Source organism: Poromitra crassiceps, assembly GCF_964638095.1.
Source record: "Poromitra crassiceps genome assembly, chromosome: 2".
In the NCBI taxonomy this organism is placed as follows: Eukaryota; Metazoa; Chordata; class Actinopteri; order Beryciformes; family Melamphaidae; genus Poromitra; species Poromitra crassiceps.
Genome location: NC_139624.1, coordinates 107,348,810 through 107,361,426, shown reverse-complemented (window position 1 = coordinate 107,361,426; position 12,617 = coordinate 107,348,810). Strand labels below are relative to the sequence as shown.

Below are 12,617 nucleotides of genomic sequence, written 5' to 3'. Positions count from 1 at the left end.
TTGTTGGAAAGGTTTATAGGGGGCCATAAAGCCTGGTGAAACTCCCACAGGGGTGTATCTTCTGGACATTGTCTCCTCCAGCATGCTCACCTCATCTCTGTTTTCATTTATAACTGTCTTTTCCCCCCCAAACACATTTGATGGCGTTGGCATTGAAACCGCGCTTTTCTTGCCAGAGTCAACTTTTACTTACAGCGCAGTAAAATGTGAACCTTTCAGGAGTTTTACAGCAGGCAGATGCCACCGCACCCGTGAAGCCGCGGGGCCCGAGAAAAAGCGAGGCAATGCGGAACTGTGACTTTAAGACGTGTCATCCAGCTAATTAGGTTTTTATGGAAGAAGTGGAGCAAATTTGCAGATAAATAAGCAAATCCATCGTCATCAAGTCGTCAAATCTGCTAAAGAACCGTCAAAGTCATTATCCCGGAGGCAGGCTGGTGCTCAATCAAAATTACCCACGCTGTATATTCATTAGGGCAGACTGTGAAATGTGGGCTGTTAAAACTTGAGTCGTTGTCGCCTTGGAAACTGGTAGTACTCACTTCCCCTCAAGGTCATGTCTGTGACATGCTAATTCTGTTTCCTGTATGTGCATGTGTATGTGTGAGGGTGCTAGGTCAGGGGATTGGAGGATGATTGTGGTGAGGCAGAATGAAATGGATTGTATTTTGTGCACACCTTGCCATATCTCAGCCCCATCCACCCCATGCCAGCATCCAACCGAGCTCAGTACAATGTCCAGTTTGCAGACTCGTCCAAGTCCCGGGGTTGTGACTCGACGTGGACTTGAGGACTGATGACGTGGACTTTCATTCACCATTCATGCATTTGGACTCGGAAGTTGTCCTTGTTAAACATGAAATTTCAGAAAACTTGTAATGCAAAAATAAATAAATAAATAAAGTGCCTTAATATAAGTAATCAACTGGGGAAGTTTTATGGTGATATCTAGTTAAAAACTTTACCCTATTCACCTGGGGTGTCTCACCTTAACTCAATAGCAATAGCTATAAATAGATGACAGGTGTGCTTCCTCGTTATTAGGTGTTCCTCTCTCTTTTCCCCCTAAGACCTGCCACTGGGCTAAAATGGCCAAAAGCAAATGGTTAATCTAGCCCTGCTCTCACTTACTACACCTTCCGCTGTAAGGCTGAGAGCTGTGTGTGTGTCTCAGGAGAGCGGCAGACAGCCTTCTCATTTTGCTGCATGACTGCAGTGTGTAGCAGTGACCAGAGAGCTCGCTGCCCTGCAGGCTCTGCAGTGTCTAGCAGTGACCAGAGAGCTTGCCACCCTGCCTCTGTGAGGTCTCAGTTTCCCTCTCTCTCTCTTAGGTGTTGTACAAATTAAACGCCATGCGAAGCTCTACTCTATTCAGAGAAAGTGTCACCTGGGCAGCTGGTATTCTTGGATATTTTCCTCTGCGTCAACGGGGACAGAAAAGGAGTGGGTGGATGGATGTGAAAAGACATTAGCAGGCGAGGTCACAGCGAAGATGCAGGGACAGGTCAAATAGAGCGGTCTGCAATGATTCACCGTTTATTGAAAAGCCACTGTGAAGCGACAACTAAGGCTGCCTGCCAGAGACTAAAGACAGAACATTTCTCTTTGTGTGGGTGCCCTCTCCTTATACGCTCCATTATCTGTATGGGCATACAGAGTATATCTTTGACTTTTCGCCTTTTCAGTATTTTTGTTGTTTTTCATGGGTTTAAAAACTCCCAATGTGGGAATACAAGACAACAGCTCAAATATGAAAATGCAATGCATCGCAGAGGGGCGATAACAGCCGTCCAATACCCAGAACACAAAGCGCTGCCAAAACTCAGCCAAGGTCAAAAATGGATCTGAACTCAGAAGTTGGAGAACAAAGCTCCTGAGTTTAGATATAAAATGCCGCTTCCATTCACATTGCACCGTTTTGCGTTGTTTTATTATTTTATATATTGGCCATGTGGATTTTTTTGTTTTTTCCCCTCACTCTCATAACAGGGTTTCTGTGGGTCCTTAAAAATGTGTTAATTTGCATACATTTCCAGAACAGAAATCTGAACATTGGATAAAGCCACATTCAAAATTATTGTTTCATTTTGTTTACATATTATACCTTTTTTACATCAAAAGTCCCACTAGTACAAGCTTTTTTGTTACCCAGGAAAGCAGCAGGGGGTAGCAGCAGCAATATCGCCTTTTAACTTTTATATCGCACTCTCAACCCGCGTTTCAGCACATCTGCGGGTTCTCTGTTCCCTCTCCCTTCCCTTCTCAGACGGCTGTACAGGGCCAGCGTCAGGCCAGTCAAAACAAAATGGAAACTTCCGATTAAAACTTTCAAAATAATGTCATTTAAACAAGTAAATAGCCTTACTGATGCACATTGGAAGAGAAAAGGGTGTTTCAACAAACGAAGCCGCAAACATCAAAATACTTGTTGTGATGTTAAGATTACATATGGAGTGAAACTGTGGCTGTAAAGCATTACTCAAAATGTTGATGTTACAACGAGGGTTTTATTTGGAAAGAGCTAAAGCGGACAACCTACTTACATTCTGGCTCACTTGACGCAGTCTATGTGCCTGGGCTGTGTGGGGTGCACTCGTGCATGAGAGACACTTTTTCTCTCTCGGCATATTCCGTCAATTTAAAGTAATTAACTGTTAAGAAAGTCGAATTCCAGTCTCTGGGAATCACTGACTCGCGCTGGAAAGGGGGTGGCAAATCAAGAGGAGGAGAAGCAGGGTTGTAAAATAACGCGTTGGACCACCGCCAAGATTTATATCGCCATGGCGTGCAGAGCCGTCACGTAAAAACCCACCTCACTTGCAGGGTCGCTCTATTGGCTAAACGGCCTGGCGTGGCAACTTTTAGACTGAAGAAAATGACACTAGTTTGTGGATTTTTGGCCAGTCTAAAAGGGGCTTTACAGACAAAGTTTTTTTTTTTACAGTGGGAATTTTTTATATCTGTTTTTATCACTCCATAAATCAGTGTGTCAACACACACAATATCACACTATATATATATATATATATATATATATATATATATATATATATATATATATATATATATATATATATATATATATATATATAATCAGGCTACTCTATGAATGATGTATAACGAATCTGTAAAAACCTTCCGAATATAGTAAGGATTAAACCAGGAAAGTTTTGTGTATGTAAGTACTACTGAACTGGAGATTTCTGTGAGTATGAGAAAGAGAAAACAGCCTTTTTACCTTATTCACCTGTAATGTCTCGACCTACATGCTAGCTGTGTGCTTTACTGTAGGTTCCCTCACATATTCTCAATTTTTCTGTGCACAGTTGAAGTATTAACAGATGCTATCCACACTCAAGTAATCTATCTATCTCAGTTTTTTCACTATGTTTTATAGATTTTTGGTTGATCGCTCGCAAAGATTGGGGTTTCATTAAAATGGTTTTAATTAACAAGTTCTATCTAGTAGAAAAGCTGCAGTCAAGCATTCTGCAATACAGGATTCTCATTCAGTAAAAATAAATAGAGCATGTGCTGTTGGCTGGAAATGCTGACACTAGTCTGATTTGAAAGTAACCACTATACCATTGCTCCATCTAGTGGGCTGAATGAAATATCACTCATGACAGGTTGATCCAGTCAGCAAAATAATTATGGAGATGAGTTTTCGCCCCTATTTAGCTGCATTACTGCATGACGAAGGGAATATGATAAACCCTTGTATTTAAAGTAGAAGACCAGGACTATAACTTAAACACCGATTTCACAGCTTTCGTTAAGTTGTTCAAACTTTTTGGGAGGCCAAACAATTTCAGGACCTTGATGACAAACAAGATCGTTTTTTTTTTTTTTTTTTGCTGCGTGTGCACCAGTGTTAGTGGTTCAGTCAGTGCAGAGCAGCAAATCCACATGCCCAGTGTCATTTTTACCAAGGTGGAAAGATTGCTTTTTCCATCAAGGTCGGGGACAGGTTACTAACTGAGCCATGGCTGCGTCTCCAATCCCCTTGGGACGACTCTACAGATCCAGCCCCTCCACCCCCACCTCCCCGAATTGTCCCCAACCACCCACCTACCGACACGCAAACACACCCACGCACTGTCTGGCACACTCACAAACAAGCGCACCCTGAGCCCCCTCAACTACACAGGAAAGCCTATTCCCACATCATAACGTTTACCTTACCCACGCTTTACCAGAAAAATAACATTTCCCCTCCTGCCCAGGCAGTATAGAAGCAAGGTAACAAACGTGCCTGGATTCCAGTTAGTGCCTCTCCAGGGGGCTTTCACCGTGTCATTAATATGGGCTGCACATCTTAAAGCCAATACCAGAACACAACCTGAGGAAGAAAAAATAGCTCGCCCGCTCTCTACGGGGACGTTTTCAATAATACGCGGGTATGCAGGTGTGCTTTATCTGTAGTCAGGGCATGAGGGATGCCTTTAGTGTGTGTTTAATATATTTTCCTTTTCACCATCAATCAACAAACGGCATGAAATGCATTAGGGTGCAGTTTATGGAGGAGCATGTTCCAGATCAGAGGGTTTTTGACGCCTTTATCCACAGTGGGTGAGCAGCAGTGGTGGAATGTAACTAAGTACGTTTAATCAAGTACTGGACCTAAGGGTGCCGCCGACAACCTACAATGCCGATAGCCCGCAATGCATAACCCTAACCCTGAACCCAGTCTCACGGCAATTCGTGTTGACGAAATTTAATTGACAACCTCTGCTGATTCAGGACCGCGGACAGCACAGGGACGGAGTCGTTTTTAGATGTTATCAGATTAGCGGGCTATCGGCATTGCGGGCTATTGGCATTGCGGGTTGTCGGCATAGTGAGCGGACCCCGGACTTAAGTACGATACGTTTTGGAGGTACTTGTAGTTTACTTGAGTATTTCCATTTCATGCTACTTCATACTTCTACTCTATATTTCAGAGGGAAATATTGTACTTTTTACTCCACTACGTTTATTTGACAGCTTTAGTTACTAGTTACTTTGCAGATTATTATTACAAATTTTAAATCAACTAATACATTACGATTCTTTTTTTTTATAGGTTAAGTATCCACTGGTATATAAAGAAAATACAATTAGCTCCACCTTTTCCAGCTGCAACATTATTGATATTTATAGTCCAATGACATGATATACATGATTTTGAAATGGGTCATTCTGCGTGATTACTTTTACTACTTTAAGTATGTTTTGATGCTAATACTTTTGTAATTTGACTTACCGTAAGTAAGATTTTGAATTCAGGACTTTTACTTGTAACAAAGTATTTTGACACCATTGCTACTTTTAATTGAGTAGAAGATCTGAATACTTCTTCCATCAATGGTGAGCAGGTAGGGTGGGGGGCTGTTCAAGGACACTTGGACATGATGGCCTCTTTAACCGCTTGACCACCCTCCAGCCACAATAAACCTTGATACTATGGACTCATCTTTAACACGGTAGTACTGCGTGGATCCACATGATGTCAGTGCTGTGTAATAAAATCTTCCATCGTTTTGTTTTTCTCATCCTTTATTTAGCACCGTCCAGATCACATGTGTGATGTATCTCAATGATTCATCATGATGAGAATGCTAAGTATGGTGCTGTGCTTGACTGGAATGTTGATTGCTATGTTTTCCTCATGCAGACAGTCCAGTTCTGACCAGCAGGGTGGCCGTCACCGTCCATGTCCTGGACATCAACGAGTTCCCCCCCGAGCTGGCCAGCCCCTATGAAACCTTTGTGTGTGAAAACGCCAAAGTGGGACAGGTACGTTCACATGACCCGCTTTTGTTGCACACACTGTTATTTCCCCAGCGCTAAGAGGTGTTGATTTCTCACTGAGTTGACTGTTGATTGGAGGGTTGTTTGTCCACTCATAGAACTGATGTGGCTCTGGGGGCATCTGAAAGTGTCAAATGGCCTCTGATGGGTGTGAACTGATTCTGATTTGACTATTTTTTATATTTTAGAATACTAGTAAAGATATAACTATGTAACTGTGAAATAACACAAATTGAATTATGCTGCAAAAAAGGGTTCAACAAATCAATACTATGGTATAATATTTAAAATTCTGTAAAGTAGCAAGCCACACTTTGCCTTGATAGAAAGGCAAAGGCTCTGGAAAGAAATCCCACGCAGGAGCACAAGTCTTTAGATAAAACGGCATTAAGATAAGGAAAACATAATCCATTAAATCAGGTGTATTGAAAGGTAATGCATTTTGCAGAGTAATGTATGTTTGGCCTTGAACAGTCATAAAGTGTCTGTGTGTGTGTGTGTGTGTGTGTGTGTGTGTGTGTGTGTGTGTGTGTGTGTGTGTGTTTTAGCTCCAGATTGACACAAAATATACATAGCTGTGACATGCGTACCTGAGAGAGATATTCAGTGGCTTATTCAAGGACACTTCAGACACTAGGGTTGTAGGCTTTTGTGACGATCGTGTCTGTCACATTTCTTCTCGTTACCTGGCAGTCCCTCTAACCAGCCGACCGCCTTATCACCCCTTCACTTCTTTCTTTTGCCAAGAACCCCGCAGCACCGAGTATGAATCTTAACAGCTCAACTGTGACTGTGCCATAGTGCCGGAGTCAGCGGGAGAAGCAATCGTAAACCATGGCGGCGCTTTGCATATCGGCGACCAAGAGTACATTTCAGTTGATATATTTGGGATGCGGTGGAGAATCTGGCTGTGCACATTGTAAACCACCTGTGCCTGTAAATTAGCCCATTAGCTGGCATCTATATGCAGTTAGTGTTTGGAGGGAGCAGCTCCTTTGGAAGTCTGTCAAATGGACTCCTCGTCACACTGAGGAGGCTTTGCGGGACCTCAGGCCGGAACCTCTTTGGTCAGTGGATATATTATGTTGCAATCATAACAACGTCTTGGCTCTGCCCTGTCTTTAAAGGCATCGCCGTCATCCTAACTTTTCTTTTTCTTTTTATAGATTTATATGCCTCCGCCGGCGATAGCCCGCCGGCGATACCCTGGATTTGGGTTGTCCGTACGTCCGTCCGTACGTCTGTCCAATGTTCGTTAAAGCATTATCTCAGGAACGCCTTGACGGAATTTCTTCCAATTTGGCTCAAACGTCGACTTGGACTCAAGGATGAACTGATTAGATTTTGATTATCAAAGATCAAGGTCACTGTGACCTCTCGAACGCCATTTTCAAGCTTGTTAACGCGATATCTCAGGAACACCTTAATGAGATTTAATCAAATTTGCCTCAAATGTCGACTTGGACTCAAGGATGAACTGATTACATTTTGGTGGTCAAAGGTCAAAGTTCAAGTCACTGTGACCTCACGAATGCCGTTTTCAAGCTCGTTAACGCAATATCTCAGGAACGCCTTGACAGAATTTCTTCAAATTTGCCTCAAATGTACACTTGGACTCAAGGATGAACTGATTAGATTTTGGTGGTCAAAGTTCAAGGTTACTGTGACATCACGACCGCTCGTTTCATGCTCATTAACGTGATATCTCAGGAACGCCTTGACGGAATTTTATCTAATTTGAATCAAACGTCCACTTGGACTCAACGATGAACTGATTACATTTTGGTGGTGAAAGGTCAAGGTCACTGTGAGCTCACCAACGCCATTTTCAAGCTTGGTTATGCCATATCTCAGTAATACCTTGACGGAATTTCTTCACATTTGGCTCACACGTCAAAGTCTGGACAGACATGGATGTCGACTGCTCACTTGTTGGCAGAGGCATATATCCACGGTGCAGTCTTCGGTACATGCTGAAGTATGTATATTTGAAACTAGGTTTTTTTTCCCCACCTCCCATTTTCTCCCCTATTGTACTTGGCCAATTCTCCCTGCTGTCCCGGTCGTTGCTCCACCCCCTCTGCCAATCTGGGGAGAGTTGTAGACTAGCCACATGCTTCCTCTGACACATGTGCAGTCGCCAGCCACTTCTTTTCACCTGACATATCAGCAAGGGCATGAAATAATGAAGGTGGACCAGGAGGAGAAAAGCTCATATTTCAACATGTTTAGGTGTGTGGGAAGAAGTTGGCATCCAGTAGTCTGAATCTGAGCCTAAATAGGCACAAATCCAAGACTAGTACAAGGCATCACCTCGGGAACTGTGGCCCTATGTTCAGATGGAGTCCTAATGGGTTTTGTAGGCGTCACTCTCACTGCCAAACTAAAACAGCTGCAGATTCCTGTCGCTTTTGCCATGGGATGGAAGTCAGACATTAACCTTGGGGAGTGTTTACACCCACCCACTCCTCTCCTCCTCACCTCCTCCCTCCCCCTCCGTTGTGGACTAACTGCTTCTCTCCAGTGTTGTCGTTGCAGTCGTTTCCCCAGCATGACTCCAGCAGGTGTTGAGCACAGCTGGCGGGCGATAAAGAATTGCAGGTCTTCTTGTGTAAAAGCCATCATGAGCCTCCCTTGATGATTATCTGCACTCACACATGGCTCAAAAACACACAAAGCCCTTGTTTTGAAGTGCCTCACGCTGTGAATCAACCTCCCATGGAAAGTCATCTGTAACCGGGACGTAGCCGAGTGAGCGAGAGAAACAACCCGCTAACCGGGACGTAGCCGAGCGAGCGAGAGAAACAACCCGCTAACCGGGACGTAGCCGGGCGAGCGAGAGAAACTACCCGCTAACCGGGGCGTTTCTGAGAGGCTAAGATAAATAGTTTGGGGTTGTGACAAAGCATGATGTTTCCTGTCATCATTTACCTCAGAATCAGAATCAGAATTAGCTTTATTTGCCAAGTATATACACATACAAGGAAATAGGCTCCGGTTCGCTTAGAGGCAAGACTGGTGGTAGGTCAAAATATGAAAGCAGAACAGACATTATTATGCATCTTTGCTACTGTGGAGTTAAATGAAATACGTACATATTAGATTTGACAAGAGCTGTATTGTGATCTCCATCTTCTACATCTGTTTCCTTTACCAGGTAGCCTATAACTAATGCCACCTTAAACTACTGAATAAGAATGAAAATGTTGGTAACAAGTAGGCCAATTTAGGTTTTTACAGATTTTGAAAGTGCAGCTTGTTAGAGTAGCTTTCAAATGATGATGATACATTGACTTCTGAAAATGAAGAAGATAATGCTTATAGTGCATGTCCGTACTCCTAAACGCAACATTCAAAGAAATTCGCCCTGAAAGTTGGTGAACAAGCTTGATTTGCCCCGAACAAGCTTAGTTTGCTAACAAATTAAAAGTATTTATTGATCCTAAAAGTGTTGTTTGTTATATTGAGTGTGTGCAACATCTAAACTTTATGGAGAGAGAGAGAAAAAAACAAAAACTGGAAAAAGAAAACAACCCTTTATCTTGATTTGTGCGATTTCACAGTTGCCTACTTTTTACTCCTTTCACCAGAGCGTGTCACATTTAGCTGACAGTCTCATCTATAGCAACTTATATTGGATAAGTAGAATAAGTACAACATCACAATACAGTCTCACCTATAGCAACTTATATTGGATAAGTAGAATAAGTTCAACATCACAAAACACTCAAATGCATACATCAATAACAACTGATATACTAAGGAGCATCACAGGACAGCACTGTACTTAAGGAGCATCACAGCACAGCACTGTACTTAAGGAGCATCACAGCACAGCACTATCCATCGTCGATTCCCCCAGCTTGACAAGGGTCTTTTGAGTGCAAGCAGAGGGACAATTATACATAGATCTCACAAATACAATAGATTGTATTGCTTGTTTAGTAGCAGCCAGATTTCGACACATATTGGTTTTTGCACTGATAGTTCTGCATTGTCGCTGCTGGTAGCTGATATTATGTGCCGATAGTATATCCATTTCGATTTTCTCTTGCGGTGTGTGTGTGTGTGTGTGTGTGTGTGTGTGTGTGTGTGTGTGTGTGTGTGTGTGTGTGTGTGTGTGTGTATGTGTGTGTGTAGTATTTATTTATGTATTTGTTTATTTATTTATTTATTTCCCTCTGGAACAAAACTTGAGTCTATCCTGTGCCTCTGACAGATGTAATAGAATATGGCAGTACCATACAGTACCAGCTATGAACAGCTGGCCATGACCCGTGTGACCAACAAGCTGCAGTAGTTGTGAATGAACTTAATCCATCACACTATATGTTGAGGTCATCTAGAAGTTTCAACAAGGTATCAATCTAATGCTCAGCGACTGTATCACAAACTACAAAGAGAAAAATGCACTCCCTGGTTTCAGTGCCGACAGTTCTGATATGCAACCAATTAAATTGTAGTAAGTTGACACTTCTGTTCAGAGGTAGAATAATTTCACATTTTCGACTGAGACAAATAGAAGTCAAATAAGTTTGTTTTCTGTGAAAGCAAATACGATTTATTTTAAAAGTGCAGAGGGAATTCCGATAGGTTACCCCCATGGAGTGTATGGGTTTTAGTTTTTTATTAGTTGCTTTACTCTTAAGTGAGGTGGATAAATTATCCTGTTGTCATGAATGGGCCCTGATCATCCATAAATACATTACCAATACACTGTGCACATCCAATGACTGCTTCCATCACACTCCATACAGGCATGGCCATTACACAACTAAAACATCCAATGACTGCTTCCAACACACTCCATACAGGCATGGCCATTACACAACTAAAACATCCAATGACTGCTTCCATCACACTCCATACAGGCATGGCCATTACACAACTAAAACATCTAATGACTGCTTCTAACACACTCCATACAGGCATGGCCATTACACAACTAAAACATCTAATGACTGCTTCTAACACACTCCATACAGGCATGGCCATTACACAACTAAAACATCTAATGACTGCTTCTAACACACTCCATACAGGCATGGCCATTACACAACTAAAACATCTAATGACTGCTTCTAACACACTCCATACAGGCATGGCCATTACACAACTAAAACATCTAATGACTGCTTCTAACACACTCCATACAGGCATGGCCATTACACAACTAAAACATCCAATGACTGCTTCTAACACACTCCATACAGGCATGGCCATTACACAACTAAAACATCCAATGACTGCTTCCATCACACTCCATACAGGCATGGCCATTACACAACTAAAACATCTAATGACTGCTTCTAACACACTCCATACAGGCATGGCCATTACACAACTAAAACATCCAATGACTGCTTCTAACACACTCCATACAGGCATGGCCATTACACAACTAAAACATCCAATGACTGCTTCTAACACACTCCATACAGGCATGGCCATTACACAACTCAAACATCCAATGACTGCTTCCAACACACTCCATACAGGCATGGCCATTACACAACTCAAACATCTAATGACTGCTTCTAACACACTCCATACAGGCATGGCCATTACACAACTCAAACATCTAATGACTGCTTCTAACACACTCCATACAGGCATGGCCATTACACAACTCAAACATCTAATGACTGCTTCTAACACACTCCATACAGGCATGGCCATTACACAACTCAAACTTTAACTGTGCACAATCGTACAGTCTGTGACTAAAAACTCAGTGTGACTTATGACTCATTGTCTTTAGATGTGAGCTGGATGTGAGATGGTGTCAGACTTTAGTCTTTTTGAAGTTTTCTAGTGTATGGTAGGCAACTAGGCATAAAGCTAAGTGAACAGTAAACTAAAACAAATGGCATCTGAGAACCTGAAACTCAACAGACATGAAAATGAAAATTAAAATAGAAAAATAAATAAATTTAATGTATTTACATTGTAAAACTCTTATAACCCTGACACAAAGTCTCACTGTTTGAGGAATATTTCAAACTTTTCACAAAAGTCATACAGGTTATCTTGTTGTTGTTTTTTTAGTGTGCTTGTGCACTCATTCAATGGATCGTCATTGTGCAACTAACTTAGCTGTATTTTATCCCTGTCCAGTAATAATCATGGATGGGTCATATTTCATCTCTCTAACTTAGCTGTATTTTAACACGTTGAGTGCCAATGACGAGATATCTCGGCTTACAGGATCCAACCGTTGAGTGCCAAGGACGAGATATCTCGGCTTACATAAACATTTTTTTTTTTTGACGGTGGGACATCGATCAACCCCTTTTACGTCTCCTATACCAATATTGGAGGAAGAGAATGTGTATAATCTATTTTACCGACCAGCTGGTGGCGACAGTGCTCTCTAGACAGAGACAAAGCCGAGCAAAAACAGCCGCGGGTCCGCTGGAGAAAGCCATTCTCAAGGAAATAGCTGGGCGAAAACGCTTTCGATTTCACACACACACACACACACACACACACACACACACACACACACACACGCGCGCACACACACACACACACTCGAGTACCTTTGAGCATAAATAAGACCAGAATCGCAAAAGCTTCTTCAAAGCTCTCAGCCGACACCTCAAGAAACGAACGAGCCCGTTTTACAGTAATCCAGACTGCCCGAGAGCGCCGCGGAGCCAGCAGCAGCAGCACAGACGGAGGGAGGAGTTTGGAGACACACACACACACACACACACACAATACAGTATACAGACTTGCCCAAGGGCACCCATAATCACAGGCACGTGAGGTGGTTCTAAAAATCCATTTATCTCAAAACTCTCTGAAAATCTCTGAAACCA

The 12,617-nt window shown here is 42.4% G+C and overlaps 1 protein-coding gene across 1 annotated transcript in view; it reads left to right on the top strand.

Annotated features, from left to right (window-relative positions):
• The window catches only part of LOC310790424 (cadherin-12-like), a gene marked incomplete at both ends in the record, with an annotated part of 138,763 nt that overhangs the window by 112,644 nt on the left and 13,502 nt on the right, over positions 1-12,617 (top strand). The window contains one exon of the mRNA XM_083652111.1: positions 5,657-5,778. Coding sequence (XP_083508237.1) covers positions 5,657-5,778 — 122 coding nt within the window. The remainder of the gene's footprint in view (positions 1-5,656; positions 5,779-12,617) is intronic.